At 43.5% G+C, this 25,217-nt stretch overlaps 1 protein-coding gene across 1 annotated transcript in view; it reads right to left on the minus strand.

Annotated features, from left to right (window-relative positions):
• Window positions 1–3,969: 3,969 nt before the first annotated feature.
• The window catches only part of SPPL3 (signal peptide peptidase like 3), a 120,436-nt gene continuing 99,188 nt past the window's right edge, over window positions 3,970–25,217 (minus strand). Inside the window, exons 3-11 of the mRNA XM_060119469.1 lie at window positions 23,190–23,278; window positions 15,624–15,743; window positions 14,775–14,853; window positions 13,747–13,859; window positions 8,826–8,932; window positions 8,181–8,344; window positions 7,238–7,437; window positions 6,069–6,178; window positions 3,970–5,099 (exon numbers count right to left, since the gene is read on the minus strand). Of these exons, the coding sequence (XP_059975452.1) occupies window positions 5,028–5,099; window positions 6,069–6,178; window positions 7,238–7,437; window positions 8,181–8,344; window positions 8,826–8,932; window positions 13,747–13,859; window positions 14,775–14,853; window positions 15,624–15,743; window positions 23,190–23,278 (1,054 nt within the window). The 3' untranslated portion in view covers window positions 3,970–5,027. The remainder of the gene's footprint in view (window positions 5,100–6,068; window positions 6,179–7,237; window positions 7,438–8,180; window positions 8,345–8,825; window positions 8,933–13,746; window positions 13,860–14,774; window positions 14,854–15,623; window positions 15,744–23,189; window positions 23,279–25,217) is intronic.

The following is a 25,217-nucleotide window of genomic DNA, read 5'->3' on the forward strand; positions in this document are numbered from 1 at the left end:
GGGTGTTTCTCCATTCACAGAGCTCTGGCCGGGGCTGGGGCCCGACCTGCTGACAGCGTTGGGGAACGCAGCACCGTTTCCACCACTGTCCAGCTGGCAAGACCAAGACTCATCTGCAGAGCGCTTCGTCATCTCAGAGGCCAAGGCTGGGCTGCTCCTCCCTGAACTACCAAGTCCTCAATCTCCTCTTTGAAGCCAGGATTCTGCCCTCCCCCTGTAAGCCTGCATAGCTGGGCACGGCTACTGTATACCCGGGGAAAAAACCTAAAATAATCAAGCCACAACACTGACCGAAAGTGGGAAGAAATCCAGTCTCCAATGGAAAAGGTTCAACTACTAGAAGTTAGGTGCACGAGCTTGCCGCCCCCAGGAAGATCCAGTGGGTTGAGTGAACTCTCGTTAGAAAGTTGACGTGCAACCTGCCTGCAGGAGCAAGTCTGTGGCAAGGCAGAGGACTGGCCCCCAGAATCCCGAGGCTGGAATGCTGGCAGGCGGCCACCTTGCTGCCCTCTGCCTTTGTCCTCTGGACACCCACTTCCTGTCTTTCATTCCTCACGAGGCAGAAATCTGCAGCCCACTGCCTGGCAGACCTCCCGACTCCCAGTTCCAACCCGTGTTTCCTCTCCCTAACAGGCTTCCCACTCCTCTGTCTTCCTGGGGTCTAGTGAGAACCCTAGGACTCAGTGGGCGCTGGAGGAAGCCCAGGGGCTCTCCTATTTCAGGACTCCTCAGAGCTTCTGTTCGCCTGCGAACCAGTGGCAGGTTTTACAGGTTCCACCCAACAGGGGACCGACTTTTTGGAACTTAAGAATTTTTGACTAGGCAGAATCCAAATGAAAGAAACCATAACTAATCCTGAGCCTTCCACGTGAATCTTCAATAACTCAAATATCTAAGAGCTCTACATCACAGCAAAGGGATCACTGCTGAAGAGCACCGCATGAAGTTAGAATTTCCACAGAGGACCGTAGGACACTGAGATAAAGCGCCTGCTAACTAACTGCTGGCTCTAAGTAGTGAGACTTCTGAACCGCACTTGGCACTGCTTTCAGCTGTCAGGGATACATTTGGCCCAGTGCTGGCCTGTGTCCCTCAGGAGCACTGGGCTTCACCTGCACCAATGGTACAGGAAAAAAGGGCACTTATAACCCTGCTTTCAACCTTCTCTTGGCCAGGCGCACCCAGCCCTGTGAATCAGCATTCCCAGCCACACCTTTGCCATTTACAGCTAAGCCCAGATTCGAGCACAGAAAGCTATGACTGCAGCTCTGCTGTGCTGCTGAGTAACCTCGTGGGGGGGATGCTCGCCACCCCACTTTCCCCACACATCAAGCAAGTTGAAGCAAGGCCTGCCTGCATTAGACCACGAGGGTAGGGATCAGGATGTCTGGTTCTGTTGAAGGAGCACCCAGTGACTAACACAGTTTAAGTGAAACATGACTGAATTACCTCAAATGGATGGCAAAGGGCTTTGAATTCCAAGGAAAAGTTTGGGGAGGAAACAAATTATGGCTTGCCACAGTCAAAAGAAGGAGTGGGAAAAATACTGTCCTGGGAGAGGCTCCATACACGAGAAGCTGGATTCCGAACCTGAAGAAGTTAAGAGCCTTGCAAGTAGAAAGCAGTCTGTAAATTGCATAGGAATAGAAATAATTTCTGGATTAAAAAAAAAACCCCAAACCCCTCTTACCTGGCTTAGCCTTCTGAGAAGAGGGGAGGGCCCGAGTTTCACTACTAGATTTGCAGCTCTTCAGTAAAAACTCCTGTAGCAAGGTTGACACCTGTGTTAGGAGCCCTTGTTCTTGATTTCAGTGACGGAAATTGCCAAAAAAATGGGACTGAATGAAGGAAGGAGGTTGTCCAGGCCTGTATGCACTGGAAGACCAGAAGCAGAATGGGCTGGTTTCCTTCTGAGCCTGTGCTGTCTGACCTGTCTCTGTGGAGAAGAATTACAGTTGACATTCACATATGTACAAAACTGCTACATTCCAAGGCTCTGACATAAATGTTAGGCTTTACAAAACACAAATGTCTACATCCAACACTGGATCTGGTCAGCAGTAATGTGAGAGCTGCTATGCAGACTTGGCAGATTCTATTTTTAACACTTCATTGGCAAAACTCCCCTCCATTCTTACAGAGAACTAGTCCTTTTGTTTTTCTTGTGGGTAACATAACTTACCTGCTTAACCAAGGCCTGTGTTGACAAAGGCAATTCAGATAGTAGCCTACCGCCCCCGTAGCCCCCTGCAAAGCCCCCCCCCCCCCCCCCAGTTTCAGTTTGAACTGTTCCTACACAGGGAGCTGTGCAGCTGTCTTATTCAGAAAAGGCATAAGTGGTAATAATAGTAGTGGAACGTGCTAGGCTTTGGATAAACTTCGCTGCCGTACCTCCATTAGCTCAAATTAGAAAGAAGAAAGTTACTGTGAAAAAGTGAGAGTTCCAACATGCAGACTCTTTGGGGGAAGAAGATCCCCAGACCAGGGAGGGAGGGAGGGAGGAAGGGGGTCCATGCTGGAACTTTGTCAACATGCCTTGCCTTGCCTAATGCAAGAAACTTCTTAGATACAAAACCCAAAACTCAGTATCTGAGAATCCAGGAAAAATAAGACCAGGATGTAAGTATATGAAGCAGGGGAGAGAGGGAGGCTGTAGGAGAAACTGAGAGCATGTGCTTTAACTGCACACCCCACCCTCAACCTCTCCCCATTAGAAGAGCCTGACACTTCCAGAACCGGGCAAATTCTAGCGTGTCTCCTGTGTTTAATTTAAAACAAAAGGAACATTTGCAGTTACTCTGCCAAAGTTTCAAGGGCTCTGAAGACTACAACTGGAATCCAAATTACATTCAGGAGTCCTGTATGGGTATTTTCCCCCGAAACCTGCACAAAAGCAAGGACAAAAATTTACATTCTTTCCGTCTGGAATTTAGTTTTGTAATGAAAAGTTAGAAAACTTAAAATGACAAACTGCCAGGATATTATTTTTAACTATTACTGGCACTTGCCGCTAATCAGAGTCATTCTGGAAGATTCCCCCCACCCCCTGCTCTGCTCCCTGTTTAAGGAGCCCTTAGCATCCCCGAGGGCTAAAAAAGAAGTACAGCTGCTCAGCAGAGAGTACACGGGTGTACTTCTGGTCTTCACTAAACCCAGAGGCTGTTTTGAGTTCTGTGGACAGCAGAAGCCTCCGTTCTCTGACGTTTGTAGGCTGAACCAGAGCTGCAGGGGACCCCGTCTGGAGACAGACAGGGGCTTCCTGAAGTCAGTCTCATGAACAGGCAGAGCAGGTAGGAGGGGACGGGAGCTCCATTTGGTACCAACAACCAAAAGTGAAGATGAGTAACAAAGGCTAGAAAGGAGTCATTTATTTAAAAAAAAAAAAAAAAACCCAACAACAAAAAACATACAGCCTTCAGCAGGATCTGAAGACATGACGGAGGAGCGCACCATCCTCACCGCCACGTGCACCACTTGTGAGTGCCACCCACTGCGACCTCCAGCCATGGGGCCCACAGCGCCCCAGTTTATACACAGGTCACCTGCTTAAGGGAGAGCCCGGGAAACATGGGCCCTTCTCCAACCCCTGCTCTCAGGTGGGCAGGCCAATCCCCGGCTTCCCTCTGCCTCCAAACAACGGGCAATTTCCCCTCAGGCTGTGGACACCACTCCCACTAGTCACTGCTGGGACACTGGGTCTCCAGCCAAGGCCACAGCACACAGGCGGATTTAAGGGTCACAGCAGCTCATTCTTGCCACAATTCCTGGAACGTAGGGCCCATTTCCGGGGGTGTTTGACATTTGTCCCCAAAACCCAGTTGTCACAACAGGTAAACCAAGACTATAATCACAACAGCAAGGACAGGATCGTGTTGCTTTTTTCCTTTTTTTTTCTTAAAGGAGTGAGGGCATGGAAAATACAGCACACCAATGAAACAAAATGCCAAAAAAAAAAAATACAAAAAAATAGAAAATAGAAAAATGTATTTACAAGTAGTACATTACTATGATCAGAAAGCACAAAGACACCTGCTGCTATAATACATGCACTGTTTCAAGAAGAAACTATCAAAAACCCTGCAAGGGAGAAGCCTGTAAAAATGAAAAAAGGGTCAAAAAGTTTTAACTTTTCATCCCTAATTTGCTACACTGATCAAAACCAAATGAGCATCCCCTAAAGTCCATGAGTATATCAGTACAAATACTATACTGTTTTTTAACTGCACGTTCAGTTGTGGAGGGAAAGACAGCCGCTTATCCATATACAAGGAAGCCAGAGTGAACTGCTCTACATGCTAAAAATTACAGCAAGCCCCTGTCTGCTATACAGCATGATCTTAGCAGGTTTTAATTTTTGTTGATTCATATATATCCATGTGCATGTGTGTGTGTATGTATAAAAACCGTGCCCTCGTTCACTGCCAACACAACATCTGGGTGGACATGAACTCATTACAACAAATTCTTATGTGTACGTTGTTAAGAAGTCACTCAGTGTCTGTGGATTTAATAAGTCACTTCACACCACAGAAAATATTTAATAAATCCAAAAAACGGAAAGAAGAATATAATGACAGAAGAGTTTCTGTCTCAGTTCTCTGAAACTGAGTCCCCCATAGGAAACTGGTCCCAAAAGTTCTTGAGGGTTCACTGAAGAAACCAGTTTGCTAATGTTTTTCATCCTTTTAGTGTTCAAAGGTATAGAACGACTCCTTGCCCTTGTCAGTTTAAACAGTCACATCTCCGTCCCCCAAAGGTTAACAGTCTGGTGCAGATCCATAAAAACAGGGGAGGGAGGAGCGCTGGGGAAGGCCTGTCACTTCAGGAGGGGCTCCAGCCTCTCCAACGGCAGGAAGAGAAGGAACCACGCAGGCTCCAGCACCTCGCTCCTGCAAATGCATAATCCGGTCACATGGCAGTCCTTAGACAGGTACATCTCCGAGTACCAGGCCAGCTCTAAGAGGAAAAAAAACCACGCGTGGACAGAAAAGGACTGAGAGGCCATTCTGGTCGCTCTCTGTGATCCATCATACTTCCAGGAATCGGGAGCTGCTGGACTTGGAGTGGAATGGCTCAGACCACATCCGCCGTAGGTCACCCTGGGAAAGAAGGAACTTTACTAAGTCATAGATTTCAACTCGAGGCATACATACCTACAAGTCCATTCTGACTCCTGATCTCAGATCAGATTGCTTCTGTGGAGAATCAAAGAACATTCAAATTTTACTCATTGAAAAGTAACCCCTCATTCTTTGAAGAACTCCTAGAAGGGGTCTTAGGCCCCTTGAGAGGGTAAGAGCTTTTACCAACTCCGTCCTAGTGGCAGTTTTATCACTTATGATTCAGATGATCTAGGCAAGATAATTAACCTCTGTGCCTGTTTCATCATCTGTAAAATGTGGATGATAATATAAATCTTGTAAATCAGATAATGCCCTTAGTTTTTACAATGCATTTCTTAATTATTTCCAAACTTTAATGCAGAGTACTAAAGGGCTATTAGGTGGCAACAGGGTGCTGTTTTTTTTTAATTTTTATTTTTTGCAGGAGGCGGGCCTCTCACTGTTGTGGCTTCTCCCCTTGCAGGGCACAGGCTCCGAACGCGCAGGCTCAGCGGCCATGGCTCACGGGCCCAGCCGCTCCGCGGCATGTGGGATTCTCCCGGACCGGGGCGCGAACCAGTGTCCCCTGCATCGGCAGGCGGACTCTCAACCACTGCACCACCAGGGAAGCCCCCAGGGTGCCGTTTTTTAAGAGAAGTAGGAAGTCTCTGTTGCGGGGCTTTAGGGATTTCAGTTAATTAATCTATGACCAGGTGGTAAGGGGTCTACTCATTAGTATTGTCAGCCAATGGCTGTAAGAACCTGGAAGAGGTTGCTAATATCAGGTTAGCAAAAACAAGCAAACAAACAAAATCCTCCCCAAACAACAAAAACAGAAAGATCCCACTCTCAAGATCAAGAGCTTAGGGTCTTAAGCAGAACCACCTCTAGCAAGGAGAATACATACCCAAGTCCAGGGTCAATGCCATGTTATTGCTTTCACTGGTTTATAACTGCCTCTCTCACCTTTAAATAGGCCATCGTGAGGAGTGGCAATAAGGTAAATGGCACCAAGTAGAGCAGGGCGGGCTGGGCTGCTCGGTGGATTCGGGACGCCACAGTAGCAGTGAGCAGACCTGCGAGGAGAGAGAAACATTTGTGAATAACTCCAAGGGGACAGCCCCGAGAGAGGAGAGCCACTGTTACCTGGCTGCTTCTTGGCACAGTCCTGAGATTGTACAGCTGTAATGTGACACATTCCATCCAATGGTGGGGAGTGAAATGCCCAGCTTGAGCAGGTAAAGAAACAGGGAGCAGCACAGCTTTTAAAAGCGTAGAATTCCAAGGACCTGTGAGTAGCCCAAGTCCCACTCCGTGCGCAGGTCCCCGGTTCCAGGCCTCATTTCAGCCCTGGGTGTGCCTGGTCTCCCTCTGTCTCCTGTGGTATATGATGATAGACTTGGAGGCAGAAGATCTGGGTTCAAGTTTCAACTCTGCTGCTTATGACAGCCATATAACCTTGGCTAAGGCCTTTCACATCTTGAGCCTCAGCCTGCGCATCCGTCTAATAGGGATACCACAGTTGCCCTGCCTCCACTCAGAGCCAGTGGAGTGGAGTGGCAATGAACCCACGCCTATGAGAGCACCGTGGACTATGAAGTGCTCCTTCAGTAGGAGGCACAGAGGCAAGAAAGGTGCTCCTTTCCGTTCACTGTCGTAGCGGTTGGAGTACAGACAGGTTACTAGCCCAATTACAACCGTCTCTTACTGTCTGCCCGAAACGGAGCTGGCTAGAGAAAAGCTGGCCAAGGGAGAGTCCGAGGTCAGAGGTGATGGAAATGTTAGAGCAGATGAAGGGAAGTATCTGTCTAATAAAGTAGGAAATAAACGTGACATTCGTTAAACTCAAGCCGAAGATTTCATTGCGTGGTAGGTCTTCTCAGCTTTGAGGCCTGACCACCCTTTTCCTGCAATGTTCTTCAAACATATTATTGGATAGGGAACTAGGCTGCTGGCCAACACATAGAGCATTTTTCATCTCGTGGGTCAGTTTTTTTTCCTTTGTGGTTGTTTATAACAGCAACCAGAGTCACTGCTTTCCTTTCATCTGGCATCTGCAGCTAGAAGACCTGATTTAATTCCAGGGGTAGGACAGCCAGAGAGGGGCCTGCATGCAGTCTCTCTGGTTCTCTTACCTACGAAGTATCCAATGAGGGTGCAGTGAAAGTAGGAAACCTTCTGCATGCGTCCGGAGATGTTGGCGGGTCCAGAGGCACTGCAGGAGTCACCGTTGGCTTGCTTTTTGTAGTTGTCGTAACGAAGGACAAAGCACAACAGGAGTCCAGGCATCACGATGTCTCCAATGCCCAACATAGAGAAGTGACTGCCAGTGGAGCTGGAATGTAGTGTCACATGTCAGGGGTGCCGCCTTCTACAACCCCGTTTCTCCTCCTGCGCAAAGTCTGTTCACTTTCTAAGAAGTCAAAGAACTTATCTGAACGGTAGATGGCAATCTCTATGGGTTTAACAACACTAGTTTTTAAGAGTCCAGAGATTAAGAGCCACAAGAGTACTGGCGATTGAGGTCTTCAGCCCCACCCTCAGCGCTTCGGGAGAGCACCGCATAAGTGACTGCTGGAGCCATCTGCTTGAGCGCTGCCGCCTCTAGAAACGTCAAGGAGCTCACTATGTGTCACATTCACTGCTAAGACTTCAAATAAGCACCTACTACTACCAGACATGGGAGATTAAAGCAGCACATTAATTTTTCCAAGATTATAGTTTCAGGAACTGTATAATTTTAGTATTAAGACATTTTTACAAATGTCTTAGAAGTAAAAAGATCCAGATTCTCCCATTAATTCCCTCTAGCCAACTTTAAACTATGGTAACAGCGGTAACAGGGTTGTTTGATAACATTTTTCAGTATTAAAAAGCTGCACCTGTATCACTTAATGATCAGTCTTTGCAAGTTAAGTCAGTATTCTTGTCCTCATTTGTAAAATGGAGATGACTCACAACCCTTTTCCAGTCCAGCATCAGAATGCTGATAACAAAGACAGACAAACTGGGGAACAGAGGGGCAGAGGAAGGCAGTGTCCTCACCATCATGAGATGAGGCCGACACGCCAGTCTTACCTGGGGAAGACCAGTTTTCCAGGCAGAGACAGGCGAGGAACATCGCGCCCAACATTGGGCCCCAGGTGGAGCTTCCGGGATAGAACGTCAAGGGGATTGTCAGCAGGCTGTGTGGCCACCTTCACCATGACATTGCTATTAAAGATGTAGGCAGAGAAAAACACCTGCCGAGGGGAGAGTCACCTTTACCAGAGGGAGCTGGAAGCACCCCGATCTCAGCAACAGCCCTCTTTGTTCTTAAGAGCAGAGTCTCAGTACTGCATTATCAAGCTTTTTAGACTGCACGCTTTGAGGAGAAAGAAAATCTTTGCTCCTGTGTGTACGTGCAGATTTTTTCTCTCCACACCCACAGAGGAAGCCCTTACAGCAGAGCTGCCAGTGCTCCAGGGCAGAGAACCTTGCCTGCCTGCTCCCTTTTCCACCCCGAGTCACACGTGTACTCTCTATTGTAACAAGTCTCGACAAATACAGGCACGGAAAGCTGCCTGCTCACCTTTTAACAGGTACAGTGCAGGCCGGGAGTGGTCTCAGCCAGGAGGTACTCTGGCAAGCAGACTTTGGATATTTAGAGTTAAAAATTTTCCTGAGTGAATGTTCCAATTAAACACAAAGGAGAGCAGCAGCTCTGGGGAAACAGACACTCACCCAGAAGACATCGTAGATTAAAAGCCCTGAGAGAAGCAGGCAGGAGACCTTGAGGCTGGGCAGGCGGACGAAGGCGATCATAGCGACACAGAGACCCATGGCCAGGGCTGCAGAGGATACAGCAGTCAGTGTGGAGCACAGGCTCAGCTTCTCTCCACAAGCTATTCAGCTCATAAACCTAACAGAGTTTGTAAGTCCCCCCAAAAATCAGGCAGCCCTAAACCTCAGTCTAAGATGTTTACACCCTACTAGTGCAAAGTGTCCACCATTAGCCCACTGTGACCTGCTCGTATTTGGGGAAATCCCTTTTCTCATGCTATAGATGGTGCTCAACTATCTAAGACCCAGGGGACTGTTCTGAATGCTAAAGCTCTAAGCCAAGCTCAGTTCTGGCCTCCCAGCTCTCATCTCCTGCTTCCCCCCATTACTTCAGATGCATTGCCCTTGCTCCTTTAAAGCCAATGCACACCCTAGATCACATCTTTTTCACTTACTTAAGGACACTGTTCCAGCCACTCATTTTACACTCATCCTCCCCACCTGGGTCTAAACTAAACACGACAACTCAGAACTGCTCAATGACAGGATTCTCCATGACTCCACACAATGTCATTCTATCCCTAATCTTCCAAACAAGAAACTCTGGGTTCCTTTTCATCTTATCGTAACCTTCATCACACACACTCAGGCTGCAACCACTCTGGGGTGCTCTTCTTGACTGTCACGGCACACCCCGGTCATGATTCCCATACTTCCTAGTGTGATGTGTGTATCCTTTCCCATTTTCTGTCTCTCTCCCCCACTTACTCTTCACTGCCATTGCCAAAAATCAGTTCACATCATTCCCTGCCTTAAATCACAAGGTCCCCTACTCTCTGATGGATCAAGTCCGACTGTGAAGGCATAACTCACACAGAATGGCACTGCACCACACGCACTTGGCCTCAAGCCTTTCTTTTGCTCCTATGCCTCCACCTACTCCTTCTAAGTTGGGCGATAACCTCTTTCCAATCATGCCCACCAAGTCTCCCCACCGTACTCCATGTTTGAAGAGGCAGCATGCATCCCATCTGACTTCTTCAGAGAAGGTTCTTAATACAAGCATGTTGAATGACAATCACTCCCACCCCCAACTGAACAGTGCCACCAGCCATGTCACATCCCTGAAACACACGCTCAACTATTCATCCAGTTTGCCCCTCTTTTTCTTCATTCATCAGCTCTTGCAAACATACCACACCACTTACTGGTCAAATTCTTTCAAGTCTTCCCAAATTTAAAAGATTAATTTGTAAGATGAAACTGAGTAGATAAAAAGTTATAGATTTAGTTCAAAAAACTCTGAAGTACTTTTTTTTTTTTTTTTTTTTTTTTTGCAGTATGCGGGCCTCTCACTGCTGTGGTCTCTCCCGTTGCGGAGCACAGGCTCCGGACGCGCAGGCTCAGCAGCCATGGCTCACGGGCCCAGCCGCTCCGGGGCATGTGGGATCTTCCCGGACCAGGGCACGAACCCGTGTCCCCTGCACCGGCAGGCGGACTCTCAACCACTGCGCCACCAGGGAAGCCCTGAAGTACTTTCTTAATATTAATGCTTCTTGGTATAACTCTGAAAACATACTTCATGCCTTGCCCTTTAAAATAACCACATTTATCATTCTGTTTTCAGAAGAACATATTTCAGAATGTTACAGACACGTGCTAGAAAGCTATCTTTTCGGTTAATAGCAGAAAACAAGTCAAACACACATCAAAGGGCTTCCCTGGTGGCGCAGTGGTTGGGAGTCCGCCTGCCGATGCAGGGGACACGGGTTCGTGCCCCGATCCCGGAGGATCCCACATGCCGCGGAGCGGCTGGGCCCGCGAGCCATGGCCGCGGAGCCTGTGTGTCCGGAGCCTGTGCTCCGCAACGGGAGAGGCCACGGCAGTGAGAGGCCCGCGTACAGCAAAAAAAAAAAAAAAAACACACATCAAATACCAATCTGAGAAACAAACAACTAAAAAGCTCAAAGACTCCGTTTTTTGTTTTTGTTATTTTTTGAGGGAAAACTAAGCTTGGTCACAAGGGCAATTTAACTAGTGTAAACTGGTAAGAGCTCCTTGGACAAGTAGATATTAGAAAGTAGCAACAATGACAGAAAACGATATAAAAGTTTACAAGTTAAGGCCAGTAAGGGTTTGGGGAGCCTCCCTGAACACTCAATGACAGCACCACTGTAGCTGAGCCGTCCTCAGAGCTGCCAGGGACACAGTGCCTGGAGGAGAGGAGCCCCTCGGACCTGGCACTGCCTCCAAAGAGCTCTGTTCCAAGGTCTGGATTAGCCTCGTGGTTGCTTGGAATGGGTAACAGGAAAAAGTGTGATCCATACCCATAATCTCTGCTTTCCAAATTCCTCCCTTAAAAAAATTCTTTAGATAGTGTTACAAACAGTATAAAATTGACTTCTGTGTTTCAGCTTCCTTCCCTTCTGAAACACCAAGAAAGGAAAAGGTGAACAGACTTTGTGGGGCAGAGCAGTTAGATAAAATTTCGTGAGATTAATAAAGCAAACTATGAAAATAAGAGAAGTAATAAGGACTGAACGAAGAAAGAGGTGGAGATGGTTACAGGGTCTTCAATAAAAGTCTAACAATGTCTTAAGGGAGAGAACAGAAGAATAATGGTGGACTTTGAGAAATGTCCTTCTATCAAAACAACTATCAAGATGTTTTGATAGTAAGTATGAAATATACACAGGAGTTCTGTGACTGTGGTTAGTCACTTCTTAGAACCTGTTTCCTCTTCTGTAAAATAAGAACAATAATAGTACCTACTTCAAAGAGCTGTATTCAGGATTACATGAGAAAGTCCATGTAAAACACCCAGCAGAGTGCCCAATGTATAAAAAGCACTCAATAAATGTTAGCTATTAGTACCTTTATAAAATGATATAGACATGTATTTATATTATTACACAAAAGAAGTCTATCATATAGAGACTCTAACATATTATATGTCTCTAACATATTATATGACATACATTATATATTCCACATATATTTATATATAATATGGATATTATATTACAGTATAATTCCATTTATATTAAGAAAGTATAGGGGCCTCCCTGGTGGCGCAGTGGTTAAGAGTCCGCCTGCCGATGCAGGGGATACGGGTTCGTGCCCCGGTCTGGGAGGATCCCATATGCCGCGGAGCGGCTGGGCCCGTGAGCCATGGCCGCTGGGCCTGCGCATCCGGAGCCTGTGCTCCGCAACGGGAGAGGCCGCAACAGTGAGAGGCCCACATACCGCAAAAAGAAAAAAAAAAAAAAAAAAAAAAAGAAAGTATAGTCTACACAAAAATCTGTATTCCAATTTTCACAGTAGCATTATTCACAATAGCCAAAAAAGTGGAAACAACTGATGAATGGATAAATAAAATTGATGCATCTATACAATTAAACCGTATTTGGCCATAAAAAGGAATGGAGTACTGATACAAGTTACAACATGGATGAACCTTGAAAACATTATGCTGAGTGAAAGAAGGCAGACACAAAAGGTCATATGTAATTTTATTTAGGCAAAATGTCCACAAGAGGCAAATTCACAGAGACAGAAAGTAGATTAGTGGATGCCCGGGGCTGGGTGGGGAAACGAGGAAGTGACTGCTACTGGGTGTGGGTTTTGGAGGGTGGGTGTGAAGATGCTCTAAAACTGATTGTAGGGGACTTCCCTGGTGGCACAGAGGATAAGACTCTGCGTTCCCAAAGTAGGGGGCCCGGGTTCAATCCCTGGTCAGGGAACTATATCCCACATGCATGCTGCAACTAGGAGTTCACATGCCACAACTAAGGCGCCAGTGAGCCACAACTAAGACCCAGCGCAACCGAAATAAATTTAAAAAACAAACAAACAACAAAACAAACTGGGGACTTCCCTGGGGGCACAGTGGTTAAGAAGCCACCTGCCAATGCACGGGACATGGGTTCGAGCCCTGGTCCAGGAAGATCCCACATGCTGCAGAGCAACTAAGCCCGCGCGCCGCAACTACCGAGCCTGTGCTCTAGAGCCCATGAGCCACAACTACTGAGCCCACATGCCACAACTACTGAAGCCCGCGTGCCTAGAGCCTGTGTTCTGCAACAAGAGAAGCCACTGCAATGAGAGGCCTGCGCACTGCAATGAAAAGTAGCCCCCACTCAGCAACGAAGACCAGCCCCTGCTCAGCAACAAAGACCCAATGCAGCCAAAAATAAAAACAATTAAAAAAACAAAACCCAAAAATGATTGTAGTGTTGGTTGCATAACTCTGCAAATATACTAAAAACCACCGAATCGTACACTTTATTTTTTTTAATAAGTTTAATTAATTAATTAATTAATTAATTTTGGTTGCACTGGGTCTTCATTGCTGCGCGCAGGCTTTCTCAAGTTGCAGCAAGCGGGAGCTACTCTTCGTTGCGGTATGCAGGCTTCTCACTGCGGTGGCTTCTCTTTGTTGCAGAGCACGGCCTCTAGGCACACGGGCTTCAGTAGTTGTGGCTTGCAGGCTCTAGAGCGTAGGCTCAGTAGTTGTGGCGCACAGGCTTAATTGCTCCATGACATGTGGGATCTTCCAGGACCAGGGCTCGAACTGGAGTCCCCTGCATTGGCAGGCGGATTCTTAACCACTGCACCACCAGGGAAGTACCCTGAATTGTACACTTTAAATAGGTAAATTGTATGGTATGTGAATTACATCCTAAAAAAGCTGTTATTAAAAAAGATCTTAAGAATGTAGGTAAAAATAATAAAAAATTTGATACATAACACCATCTTTGGACATCTAATTTTCATGGTAATCAGAGGTACCACTACTAAAACACAGAAAGTAGAGGAAGAGAGGACAAATTTAACCATAAATGATATTAAAATTTCAACTCGTCACATAGTAGTTACTTACCATCCATGAGAAGCCAATGGCCAGTGAGAACCCAGATGAGGACGAGCATGACAGACAGAGAGAATGATAGTAATTCAGCAGCAGTGAAACGCCCACAACAACCAAAGGAAATCCTGGAAAATACACAACATGTATTGGACTAATGGACAATAAATTATATTCAGTAATCAAACTCTCCTTTGGTTCTTCATGATCAGAATTTGTGACGGCCAGATTAAAATAGTAGGCAATACCTAGATACCCAGAAATCCAAAATACCCAAATCTCTTTGGAAAAAACTACAGAAAGTTCAAAGGAATTATACTTCTGCACCCATTAGATAATGTACTTTTTATCCCAAGTTATCAACATGGGTATTGAGAGGTTTAAAGTGATAATATCAATCTTTAGAAAATCTAAATGTAGGGGAAATTCTAATTCTTATGAGGAAAACAAAATGAAGAAAGTCAACAATTCAATTCATTAAGCAAAGATGAATAAAATTAAGATGGTACATCTATGGTTATCACTAATTCCTGGGAAAATCAGCTGCCCCAAGTGACTGATTTCCTAAGTGCATACAGCATTCTCCATTAGCACAGCATTTTGTTTCCATGGAGCAACAGCTTTAGGAGTTAAGGTGTGAACACTGGGATTAAACCTAAGTGGCTAGTATATATTCTAGGTCATCAAAGACGAAAGGCAAAGAATGTTTGTGTCAAGCACTATTTTCATATTCCATTAACTAGTAAAGGAATGAAAATGTTGCTTCAAAAGAAAACTATCTTTCAATGTAATCAAAGCAAGGAAGCATATTACAGTGACTCTGACTTCCTAAGATTTGTTTATATTTCCTCTGCTATGAAAAGGTGCAAAAAGAAGTACTATCTTACAGTTTTAAAAAAATCAAACTTTTCACTTTCCAGTCTTCTGGCATTTGTGTGCTTCAGTCAATACCAAAAATTTAGACCCCTAATACTGCCATCAAGTATGAGACAAAAGCATACATATACAAGTTTACAATTTAGAGGAAAATCCCAAGTCCTTACTTGTTCTGAGGTGAACAGGGTCTTGTTAAATACTGGCACATCGGGAGAAGAAGAAAAGCAAAAGCTATCGTTGCAAGAACTAGAGAAAGAAAACGTATGGTTAATTTTTTTGTTTATTATTTTACTAAGCATAAGAAAAATGGCATGACTTAAGGAAACAATCATTGCCCAGAATACTTTTCTCGACAAGTGCATACAATAGTATTAATTAACTAGAGAAGAAAAGTATCTTTCTTTAGCACCGCACAGACAACCTCTTAAAAAAAGATTACCTGATTTGAAGTAGGGGTAGCATTGGTAGGTTTTCTCTTTCTCACCTATCTCAACAAGAAATGATAAACAGCGGGCCAGGGTATGATCTAACAAGTCTAGCATTTTGATGTTTCACCCATGTCCATCATCTCTCAGCTTGAAAACTGATCAGATAGCTGACAGTCAAATTACTGTGATTAGCTATGAGTGTTTCTATCTGCAGAAACATGGGTAGGGGTTGCCAATGACTACTCTGCCAAACTGGACTTTCTGGTAACCTATCAGACAGGGAGCCACAGCCAAAGCAATCCTGCTCTGGTGCCACAAAGCTCGTGAATTTTCAACCCCTGGCCTTTCATTCAGATTGGGTTGGCAGGTCTGAACTGATGATACAGGTATCAAGTATCTTGCAGGACTGAACTGATGATACAGGTATCAAGTGGTTCAAGGAGGAGTGGGGGGAGAAAAAGCCAGACTTATGAAGAAAATCTTGCACGGTGCAGTGTATAAATCTTAATTTTTGAATGATGATTTTAAAAAAGGTTTAAAAATTTCCTTTCAGCTTAATGTTAAGATCAGATAGAGGAACTCATTTACCTGCTGTACATATTGTAAAAACTACTTGAACTGAGTCAAAGAAGAAGAACATTACTAGGAGAGAGACAGATGCTCCAATTGGAAGGAACAGGGCCTGGGTAGAGTCAATAGTTTGGATACCTGAAAGAGAAAAAGGGACATATCAACAACTTACCTAACAGACACTGTACCCATGTACTTCAGAAACATTAACTCATAAAATGCAGACAGTTCTAGGGATTAGTATATAAAATATAGATTATCTAGGCCCTTGGATTCTCTCCTTCCCAGTGAGACTGTGAGCTCCTTGCTGTCCTCATAGTGCCTTTATTATAGTAGATGCCCAAGAAATACTTGTTGAATTGACTTACTACCTCCTGGTGCTAACCATCTGGATGACAGGGTGCCAAAACAAACAAACAAACAAACAAACAACAAACAAGAACATTAAGAGGTAGTAAAAATTCATTTTAGTCAGTTTGAGTACATCTGTGGTCCTGTATATATAGGTTTGGTAAAAGAGGTGGTTTAAACCCCCTGACTAAAATAATTTCTCATCATCTGTGGATTTAATGTACTCATGTTAATTCTTCCCCATTGCTGCTAATAGTTGAGACTGACTTTGGTGGGGGAGGGGGGAGAACAAGATGTATCTGGAAACAGTAAATCAAAAACATTTCTTTGTGGGAACATTTTAAAGAGTAAATAGGAGATAAATGGGGGAACCAGAAGCTCTTGGGATAGAGCAGGATTTAGCACAGTGGTTCTCAAGTCTTGGCTGCTCATTAGAATCACCTGGACAGCTTTAAAAAAATCACAGTGCCCGGGCCCAACCCCAGAGCCAACTAAACTGAAATCTCAAGGGGTTAGTAGGTCCAGGAAAAACTCCCCACAAGATTTTATTTTGGGGGCTTCCCTCGTGGCACAGTGGTTAAGAATCCACCTGCCAGTGCAGGGGACATGGGTTTGAGCCCTGGTCCGGGAAGATCCCACATGCCGCAGAGCAACTAAGCCCATGCACTACAACTACTGAGCCTGCGCTCTAGAGCCTGTGAGCCACAACTACTGAGCCCACGTGCCACAACTACTGAAGCCTGCACGCTTAGGGCCCGTGCTTCCCAACAAGAGAAGCCACCGCAATGAGAGGCCCGCGCGCCGAAACGAAGAGTAGTCCCTGCTCGCCACAGCTAGAGAAAGCCTGCGTGCAGCAACGAAGACCCAATGCAGCCAAAAATAAATAACTTAATTAAAAACAAAAACTGCTCATCAGTATTCAAATTTACCTGTCCTCAAGAAAGTTATTTAGGGATTTTTTTTAACATCTTTATTGGAGTATAATTGCTTTACAATGGTGTGTTAGTTTCTGCTTTATAACAAAGTGAATCAGTTATACATATACATATATTCCCATATCTCTTCCCTCTTGCGTCTCCCTCCCTCCCACTCTCTCTATCCCACCCCTCTAGGTGGTCACAAAGCACCGAGCTGATCTCCCTGTGCTATGCGTATTTAGGGATTTTTGTGAAATGAATATTAAATATTTCTAACAAACAAAATTGCTTCTTATTGGCTAGGTAGATGAGTCAAATAATTCACTAAGGAATAGGGCAATTCAATTTCAGAAGAGTGAGCCATGTGTCAAGACAAACAGAAATGATCTGGAGAAGAGTCTGACCTGAACTGCAGTCAAACCCATTCATCTTGGCCCGTGGATAGGTTTTTTTTTTTTGGGGGGGGGGCGCATATCTTAAAGTATCTTATGGGCATTTGTAAGGCAAAACTCTATGAACTCTCTAACTAAATTTCACCTAAATAGTTGTTTTTATTTGAGTGTTCTACAACAGTTCAAAGAACTACTTGAGGAAGCTAGAGTTCAGGTGAATTTCACAACAGAAAATAATGGTTTCTCAAATAAATGATTATTTGTTATATAAGAAACAAATCTTTTTAAAAAAATCTATAAATCTGAAAACACACACTCACACTCCCCTCCTTCTGTAAAACAAAGCATCATATAGGCTACAGATTAATTACACTGGTTTAAAATATGAGAAGAAAAAAAATCAAATGACTGGCTAGAACAAAGACTGTTTACTAAAGCAGGCATATAAGTATTTGTTTATAATCAATCTAAATTTTAAAAGTTCAGTCTGCAATTAAAATGTGAAACAGAATACAAAGAACCTTTCTAGAATATTAGATAGAATGCACAGATTTTTGTTTGTTTGTTTGTTTGTTTGTTTGTTTTGTTTTTTTGCAGTACACGGGCCTCTCACTGTTGTGGCCTCTCCTGTTGTGGAGCACAGGCTCCGGACGCGCAGGCCCAGAGGCCGTGGCTCACGGGCCCAGCCGCTCCGCGGCATGTGGGATCCTCCCGGAGCGGGGCATGAACCCGTGTCCCCCGCATCGGCAGGAGGACCCCCAACCACTGCGCCACCAGGGAAGCCCCAGATTTTTGTTTTTTGAAAGCACAGATTTTAAACCAGTAAGTATTAGACATTATTTCCATTAGTTTTATAGAAGGACTGCCCAAGAGAGTTTATCAAACAGCAACGTCACAGGGCAAGTGAAGCTCCTTTAATCGCTGACAATATGTTACCAAAAATAATGTACACAACTCTAATACTGCACTTCCTAAAGGTCTGGAAATAATGGTCCTGAAGGGGAAGGAGCTAATTAATTAGAAATTTTAGCCAAACTCCAGTGACAAAACAAAACAGAGCAAAAGCAAAACAGAGCAGCCATAATTGGGCAGACTTACTCAACTGCAGTGGCATTATCCTTAAAGGCAAAATCAACGTAAGAAACAGGCATGATGATGGAATTAAAAATTATGTACAGAGGGCCTCCCTGGTGGCGCAGTGGTTGAGAGTCCGCCTGCCGATGCAGGGGATACGGGTTCGCGCCCCGGTCTGGGAGGATCCCATATGCCGCGGAGCGGCTGGGCCCGTGAGCCATGGCCGCTGAGCCTGCGCGTCCGGAGCCTGCGCGTCCGGAGCCTGTGCTCCGCAACGGGGGAGGCCACAACAGTGAGAGGCCCGCATACCGAAAAAAAAAAAAAAAAAATTATGTACAGAGACATTATTTTTTGTATTTAGTGAACAGGTTGCAGAGCAATACGCCAATGTAGTACTGATAACTGTTTATGAAAGTTACTGATTTTGCACCTCCATGAGAGAAGCAACGGATTTTTTTTAAAAAACTCATTTCCAGAGCTTATGGGGTTTGCAGTCTAGGTGGGGAGATTAAGATGTGTTTCTCTATTAATGAAGAGAATTCTAACTGTACATCTCCATCAGTCTTCACAGTTCAAATAAATTATAGGGGAAGCCTAGTAAAGAACTTCAAGATATCAGATAACTGGAGGTGGGGGCGGGGTTTAAACCCTCTTAATGCTAATTAGGTGAAGGAGTGGTGTGCCAGAAGGGGAAAATTTCTATATAGGTTTCCTGGGGCAGATTCAGGGATAAGACAGGAGTTAGAACAAGGTTAGGGAAAATCAGAGAGGACCTGGAAGGAACTCCCTCCCCTCCACTTTCTAACCATTTTTACTGTAAAACATAACACACATACAGAAAAGTACATGAAACAAAGATGTAGAGTTCAGTGAATCATCACATGGCTAATACCACCCAGGTCAAGAAAGAGAACCTTGTCAAGGCCATAAGTCTTTCTTGTGTCCCTCCCAATCACTGCTCTTTCTCTTTCCCCCAAAGGGAACTACTATTATATCCTGGCTTTTACAGTACTTTTTATTTGCTTTATGTTTTCTACCAAGCATGCATCCTAAAATACTAATATTTATTTTGCCTGTTTTCTGAACTTACTATATACACTGAATTATGTAGTATGTATTTTTTTGTGTCTGGCTTCTTTCACTCAACATTGTTAGAAACATCCATGCTGTTATACATAGCTGTAGTTCACTAATTTTCATGTCTTTTTCACAAATTCCTTGATTCGTATTTTGGGAGTAGGCAACTGCAACTTTTAAAAAACCTATATCTACTCTTTCTCCTTCATTAATTAGTTCATAACACTTGGCCAAATCTTAACACTAAAGTCATACCCTCCTTTTCTTAGAACTCCCCCCAGTTCTTCTTCATTGTTAAGCATTTCAATCTCCTCAGCACCTACACCATCTCATGTTTCTGTTCATTTTTCTGGCTATTATTATTTCTTTGATTTTTGATGACTGCATCCAATTTTCCATGCCACCCCTTCAAACTGGAATGATACCATATTCCATAATCAAGTTCTGGCCTTCTCTGCAATGGCTATTTCTTACATTATGTTTTTCCTGATTATGTGGAAGTGGACTGCATTCTGTCCTGGTCTGTGCTTATCCTTTTTGGTATCCATGGCCCAGATTAGGCACTGAAGAAATACTTTTGTTGAGGATAATTTTAGCACAACACAGGAGGTAGATTTAAGGAAATTACCATTAAACAACCACCAACTACTCTTTAGATGCTGATTAACAATGAGAAATACAAAACTCATGTTACCAGGTAAATTCCTTCCACTGCATGGACTGACTTAACCATTTATTTATTTGAGGATAAAATGGTACTTAGATACATATTATTGATTTCTTTTAGATTTATGTGATGCAATGCACAACAGATTTGTAATCTGGTTTAAGCACATCATTTGTATATATGCTATATAACAGGAATTTAAAGGAGTTTCAAGTGTATGTAGTGATTTGGTTTAAACTATTGATAGAAGGTAAGCTGCTATGTAATAATTTAACCCTAAAATTGGATACTGACACTGGGTTTTACCTGGTTCCTGTGAAGTTATTGGTATGGTATTTTACTTAATATAAGGATCTGTGTCATAAGTTTTTGTGTGTGTGTGTCATAAGTTTAAGAAAAGGCTCATTCTATTTAAATGATTCTACTTACTGTATTTGTCATGCCCACTTTACATTGCTGGGGACAATGAAACACATTTAACTCAGTGAAAATTGGGCAAGTATAATTTAGTTGATGGGGTATTATAATAACTAGAGAAAATGAAATAGATATTAAGTGATCTCTTTTCAATTTAGTTTCTAAGATCCTCCATCAATATTCTATTAAAACTTTATATTAGATCTCCAGTCTTTCCTATTAGGCGGTGACCTTGATTTGTCCTACAAGTCACGCTTATTCTCCTCCTCTGTGCCTGTATTATATGCTCTTCCCACCTGGAGGAACTTCTCCAGCAATCCAAGTTCACTGTTTCATGTCAAATTCACTTTCTCCAGGAGAGTCCCTTACTAACTTGATCCACTGTTGCTCACTTTGGCTTGCCTTTCTCTTTTTTCTCTTTGTACATGGATGTCAAAATGACTTCCCTCTGGTGCTTACTCTGATCTACTGATAGTAGATTCTTGTTCAGAAGGATTCTGAGGCTATGGTAAGGGTCCATGAGAAAAAGTACCTGCTCTAGGTATAGTATGGAAAGTGGTATTTGCTCTGTCTTAGCACTTTATTAACACCTTGGGAAGTATTTTGGCCACACTGCCTACGTGACAGCTTGAGTACCAGCTCTTGTACTTTTGCATCTTTCAAAATATCTAATAAATGCCAAGTGCATGGTAGGTACCCAATATCAATCTCTTAGTATTATCAAATCAAGTCTCCTTACTTCCAATTCAGTTCTCTTTCTATAATAAGCATTACCAATTTTCTAGTACAATTTACATACCATAAAATTTACCCAGTTTAAGTGTGTAATTCAATACCTTTTTTTTTGTTTTTGGTAAGTTTACCAAGTGTGAAACCATCACTATAATCTAGTTTTAGAATATCTTCATCACCTCAAGAAGATCCCTCATGCCAGTTTACTGTTAATTCTCCTTCCCATCCCTTGCCCCAAGCAACCACAAATCTGTTTTCTGTCTCTATATAGTTGCCTTTTTGGAAATTTTTCATATAAATGGACTCATAAAATACGTAGTTTTTCTATCTGGCTTTTTTTACTTAACAATTTTTTTTAAATTAATTAATTAATTTAGTTATTTTTGGCCACGTTGGGTCTTTGTTGCTGCACGTGGGCTTTTTTTTTTCTAGTTGGGGCGAGCGGGGGCTACTCTTCCTTGCAGTGAGCAGGCCTCTCATTGCAGTGGCTTCTCTTGTTGCGGAGCACGGGCTCTAGGTGTGCGGGCTTCATTAGTTGTGGCACGTGGGCTCAGTAGTTGTGGCTCACGGACTCTAGAGCGCAGGCTCAGTAGTTGTGGCGCACGGGCTTAATTGCTCTGCGGCATGTCAGATCTTCCCGGACCAGGGTTCGAACCCATGTCCCCTGCATTGGCAGATGGATTCTTAACTACTGCGCCACCAGGGAAGCCCTACTTAACAATTAAAAAAAAATAATTTATTTTATTTTTGGTTGCGTTGGGTCTTCGCTGCTGTGTGTGGGCTTTCTCTAGTTGCGGTGCGTGGGCTTCTCATCATGGTGGCTTCTCATTTCGGAGCATGGGCTCTAGGTGCACAGGCTTCAGTAGTTGTTCCTTGTGGGCTTAGTTGCTCCGTGGCACGTGGGATCTTCCCGGACCAGGGCTCGAACCTGTGTTCCCTGCGTTGGCAGGCAGATTCTTAACCACTGCGCCACCAGGGAAGCCCTTAACAGTGCCTTGAGGTTCATCTATGTTGGAGCATATTTCAGTAATTAACTTTTTTTTAATGCTGAATAGTATTCCATTGTATGGACATACCATATTTTGTTTATCCATTAACTAGCTTATAGATCTTTGAGTTGCTTCTACTTTTTGGCTATGATGAATAATGCTGCTGAATACTTGCCATATAGCACACTTCTGTTTTTTCAAAGCAAATATTCTTTAAAATCTTAAGTATCAGAAAAGATACAATAGTTCTACAATTACTTCAAGTAGCTATCTTTAAGAATCACTAAATGAATTTATGATCAACACGTACAAAATTATCAACCTCACCAAAGGATTTAAATGAAGTTATAAGCAGGCAGATACCCACCTATCCTGTTTGTCTTTAAGAAAATAAAGAGGGCTTCCCTGGTGGCACAGTGGTTGGGAATCTGCCTGCCAATGCAGGGGACACGGGTTCAAGCCCTGGTCCAGGAAGATCCCACATGCCGCGGAGCACCTAAGCCCGTGTGCCACAACTACTGAGCCTGTGCTCTAAAGCCCGCGAGCCACAACTACTGAAGCCTGCGTGCCTAGAGCCCATGCTCTGCAACAAGAGAAGCCATCACAATGAGAAGCCCGCGCACCGCAACAAAGAGTAGCCCCCGCTCGCCACAACTAGAGAAAGCCCGCACACAGCAACGAAGACCCAATGCAGCCAAAAACAATAAATAAAGTAAAATAAATTTATTAAAAAAAAGAAAATAAAGAATCTTGGCAGCAAGCTTTTAGGCATGAATTAAAAGCAGTACACAAGGAATCCATAGTTCAGGTTCAGAACATAAGACTTTAACAAATTATACCATATAGATTTAATTTTATCATTATACCAAACATAATCCTTGAACCCAGTAAATTATCTACTGGGATTATAGAAAGAACCAAATTAAGATAACTACATGTAGAAAACTAATTGTCATAAAATGCCTTACTATTATTGGTGCTGTTGCCATTGAAAGACCCAGAAGAACTGTTACTGTCTTTCTCCTTATCTTGATTTTCAAAGTCCATATTAAGGGACCTGTGGGAAAAAATGGTATAAGTAAGTTTTAGTTTTACTTAAGAAGCAGACCAGAAAAGTCAGTAATGAAACATACTTTTAAATGCTAAAGCATTAGGAAAGAAAGGAAGATCTCTTTGAACAGCTCTGCAAAACACTTCTTGATGCCACATTTAAAAAAACAATCTACATTCCTTACAGTGTCAGTTCAAGAGCTTTCCTGACTGCAGGTAAAAGCATTCCATTGTGGCTGAATATTCCAGCCATATCTCTGTGCACATCTTTAATTACTTCCTTATGCTAAATACCTAGAAGGAGAAATATTGGGTCAAAAGGCAAGCACAATTTTGAGACTTTTACATACCACACAATTGCTTCCAAAAAGGGTGGACCAATTCACTCTCTGAGAACAGTGTATAAGAGCACTTGTTTCTCTACACCTTGCCAGCTCTCATTCAACAACACGGATTTGAGTTTTTGCTATATCTGGGAATATCCAAGGTACTGGAGAGACAATAAAGAGTGAGTAAAATATGCTCTCATGGATTTTACATTCGAAGAGGGGGGAGACTGACAATAAAAATAAGTTAAATATAGGGTATGCTAATTGTAAGAGCTAAGGAGAAAAGGCAGGAAATGGAGAGGGTAGATCTGACATTTTAAAACAGGGTAGGCAAGGGAAGGCCGCGCTGGTGTGATTTCTGAGTCAAGACCTGAAGGAAGTAGACACAGTCAATCTGGGGGGCTAAAAATGCTGTCTCTGTCCTAATTTAGAATTCTTTAACTATTAAACAATTTTATGTACCTGAGCTTGCCCATTTTCTCTTTTTGTGAACTAACTGTTCAAGTCCTTAGCTCATTTTCTACTACTGCATTCCTTTAAAGTGTTTGTGCGTCCAAAAGAACTTCCTGTGATGGTGGAAATGTTCGGTACCTGCACTGACCCATTTGGTAGATATTAGCCACGTGAACACTTGAAATGTGGGAGCACAACTGAGGAACTGAATTCTACATTTTATTTCATTTTAATTAATTTAAATTTAAATAATTGGAGAGCTAAAACTATAAAACTTTAGAAAAAAATCTTCGTGGGCCTCCCTGGTGGCGCAAGTGGTTGAGAGTCCGCCTGCCGATGCAGGGGATACGGGTTCGTGCCCCGGTCTGGGAGGATCCCATATGCCGCGGAGCGGCTGGGCCCGTGAGCCATGGCCGCTGAGCCTGCGCGTCCGGAGCCTGCGCGTCCGGAGCCTGTGCTCCGCGACGGGGGAGGCCACAACAGTGAGAGGCCCGCATACCGCAAAAAAAAAAAAAAAAAAAAAAAAAATCTTCGTGACCTTGGATTTGGCAGTGGATTCTTACATATGACACCAAACACACAAGTGAAAATTTGATAAACTGGATTTCATCAAAATTAAAACCTTGTGTGCTACAAAGAACACTTTCAAAAAAATGAAAACACAACCCCAAAGGATGGGAGAAAATATGTGCTATTATGTATCTGATAAGGGCCTTACATTTAGAATACAGAAAGAACTCCTCCAATTCAACACTAAAAAGACAACCCAATTAAAAAGTGGGCAGACTCTGAATAAATATTTCTCCAAAGAAGATAAGCAAATGGCCAATGAGCACATGGAAATTTCTTTTGTTTTTTACACATATATACATGTACATGAAATATTTTTATTGTTGTTAGTTTTACAAAAACAGGGTCATATTATTCACATTTTCTGCATCTTGCTTTTCCTTTTTATTTTGAATTTTATTTTTATTTTTTTAAACAGCAGGATCTTATTAGTCATCCATTTTATACACATCAGTGTATACATGTCAATCCCAATCTCCCAATTCAGCACACCACCACATCCACCCCCTGGGGCTTTCCCCCCTTGGTGTCCATACGTTTGTTCTCTACATCTGCGTCACTATTTCTGCCCTGCAAACCAATTCATCTGTACCA

Source organism: Mesoplodon densirostris, chromosome 15, assembly GCF_025265405.1.
Source record: "Mesoplodon densirostris isolate mMesDen1 chromosome 15, mMesDen1 primary haplotype, whole genome shotgun sequence".
Classification (NCBI taxonomy): domain Eukaryota; kingdom Metazoa; phylum Chordata; class Mammalia; order Artiodactyla; family Ziphiidae; genus Mesoplodon; species Mesoplodon densirostris.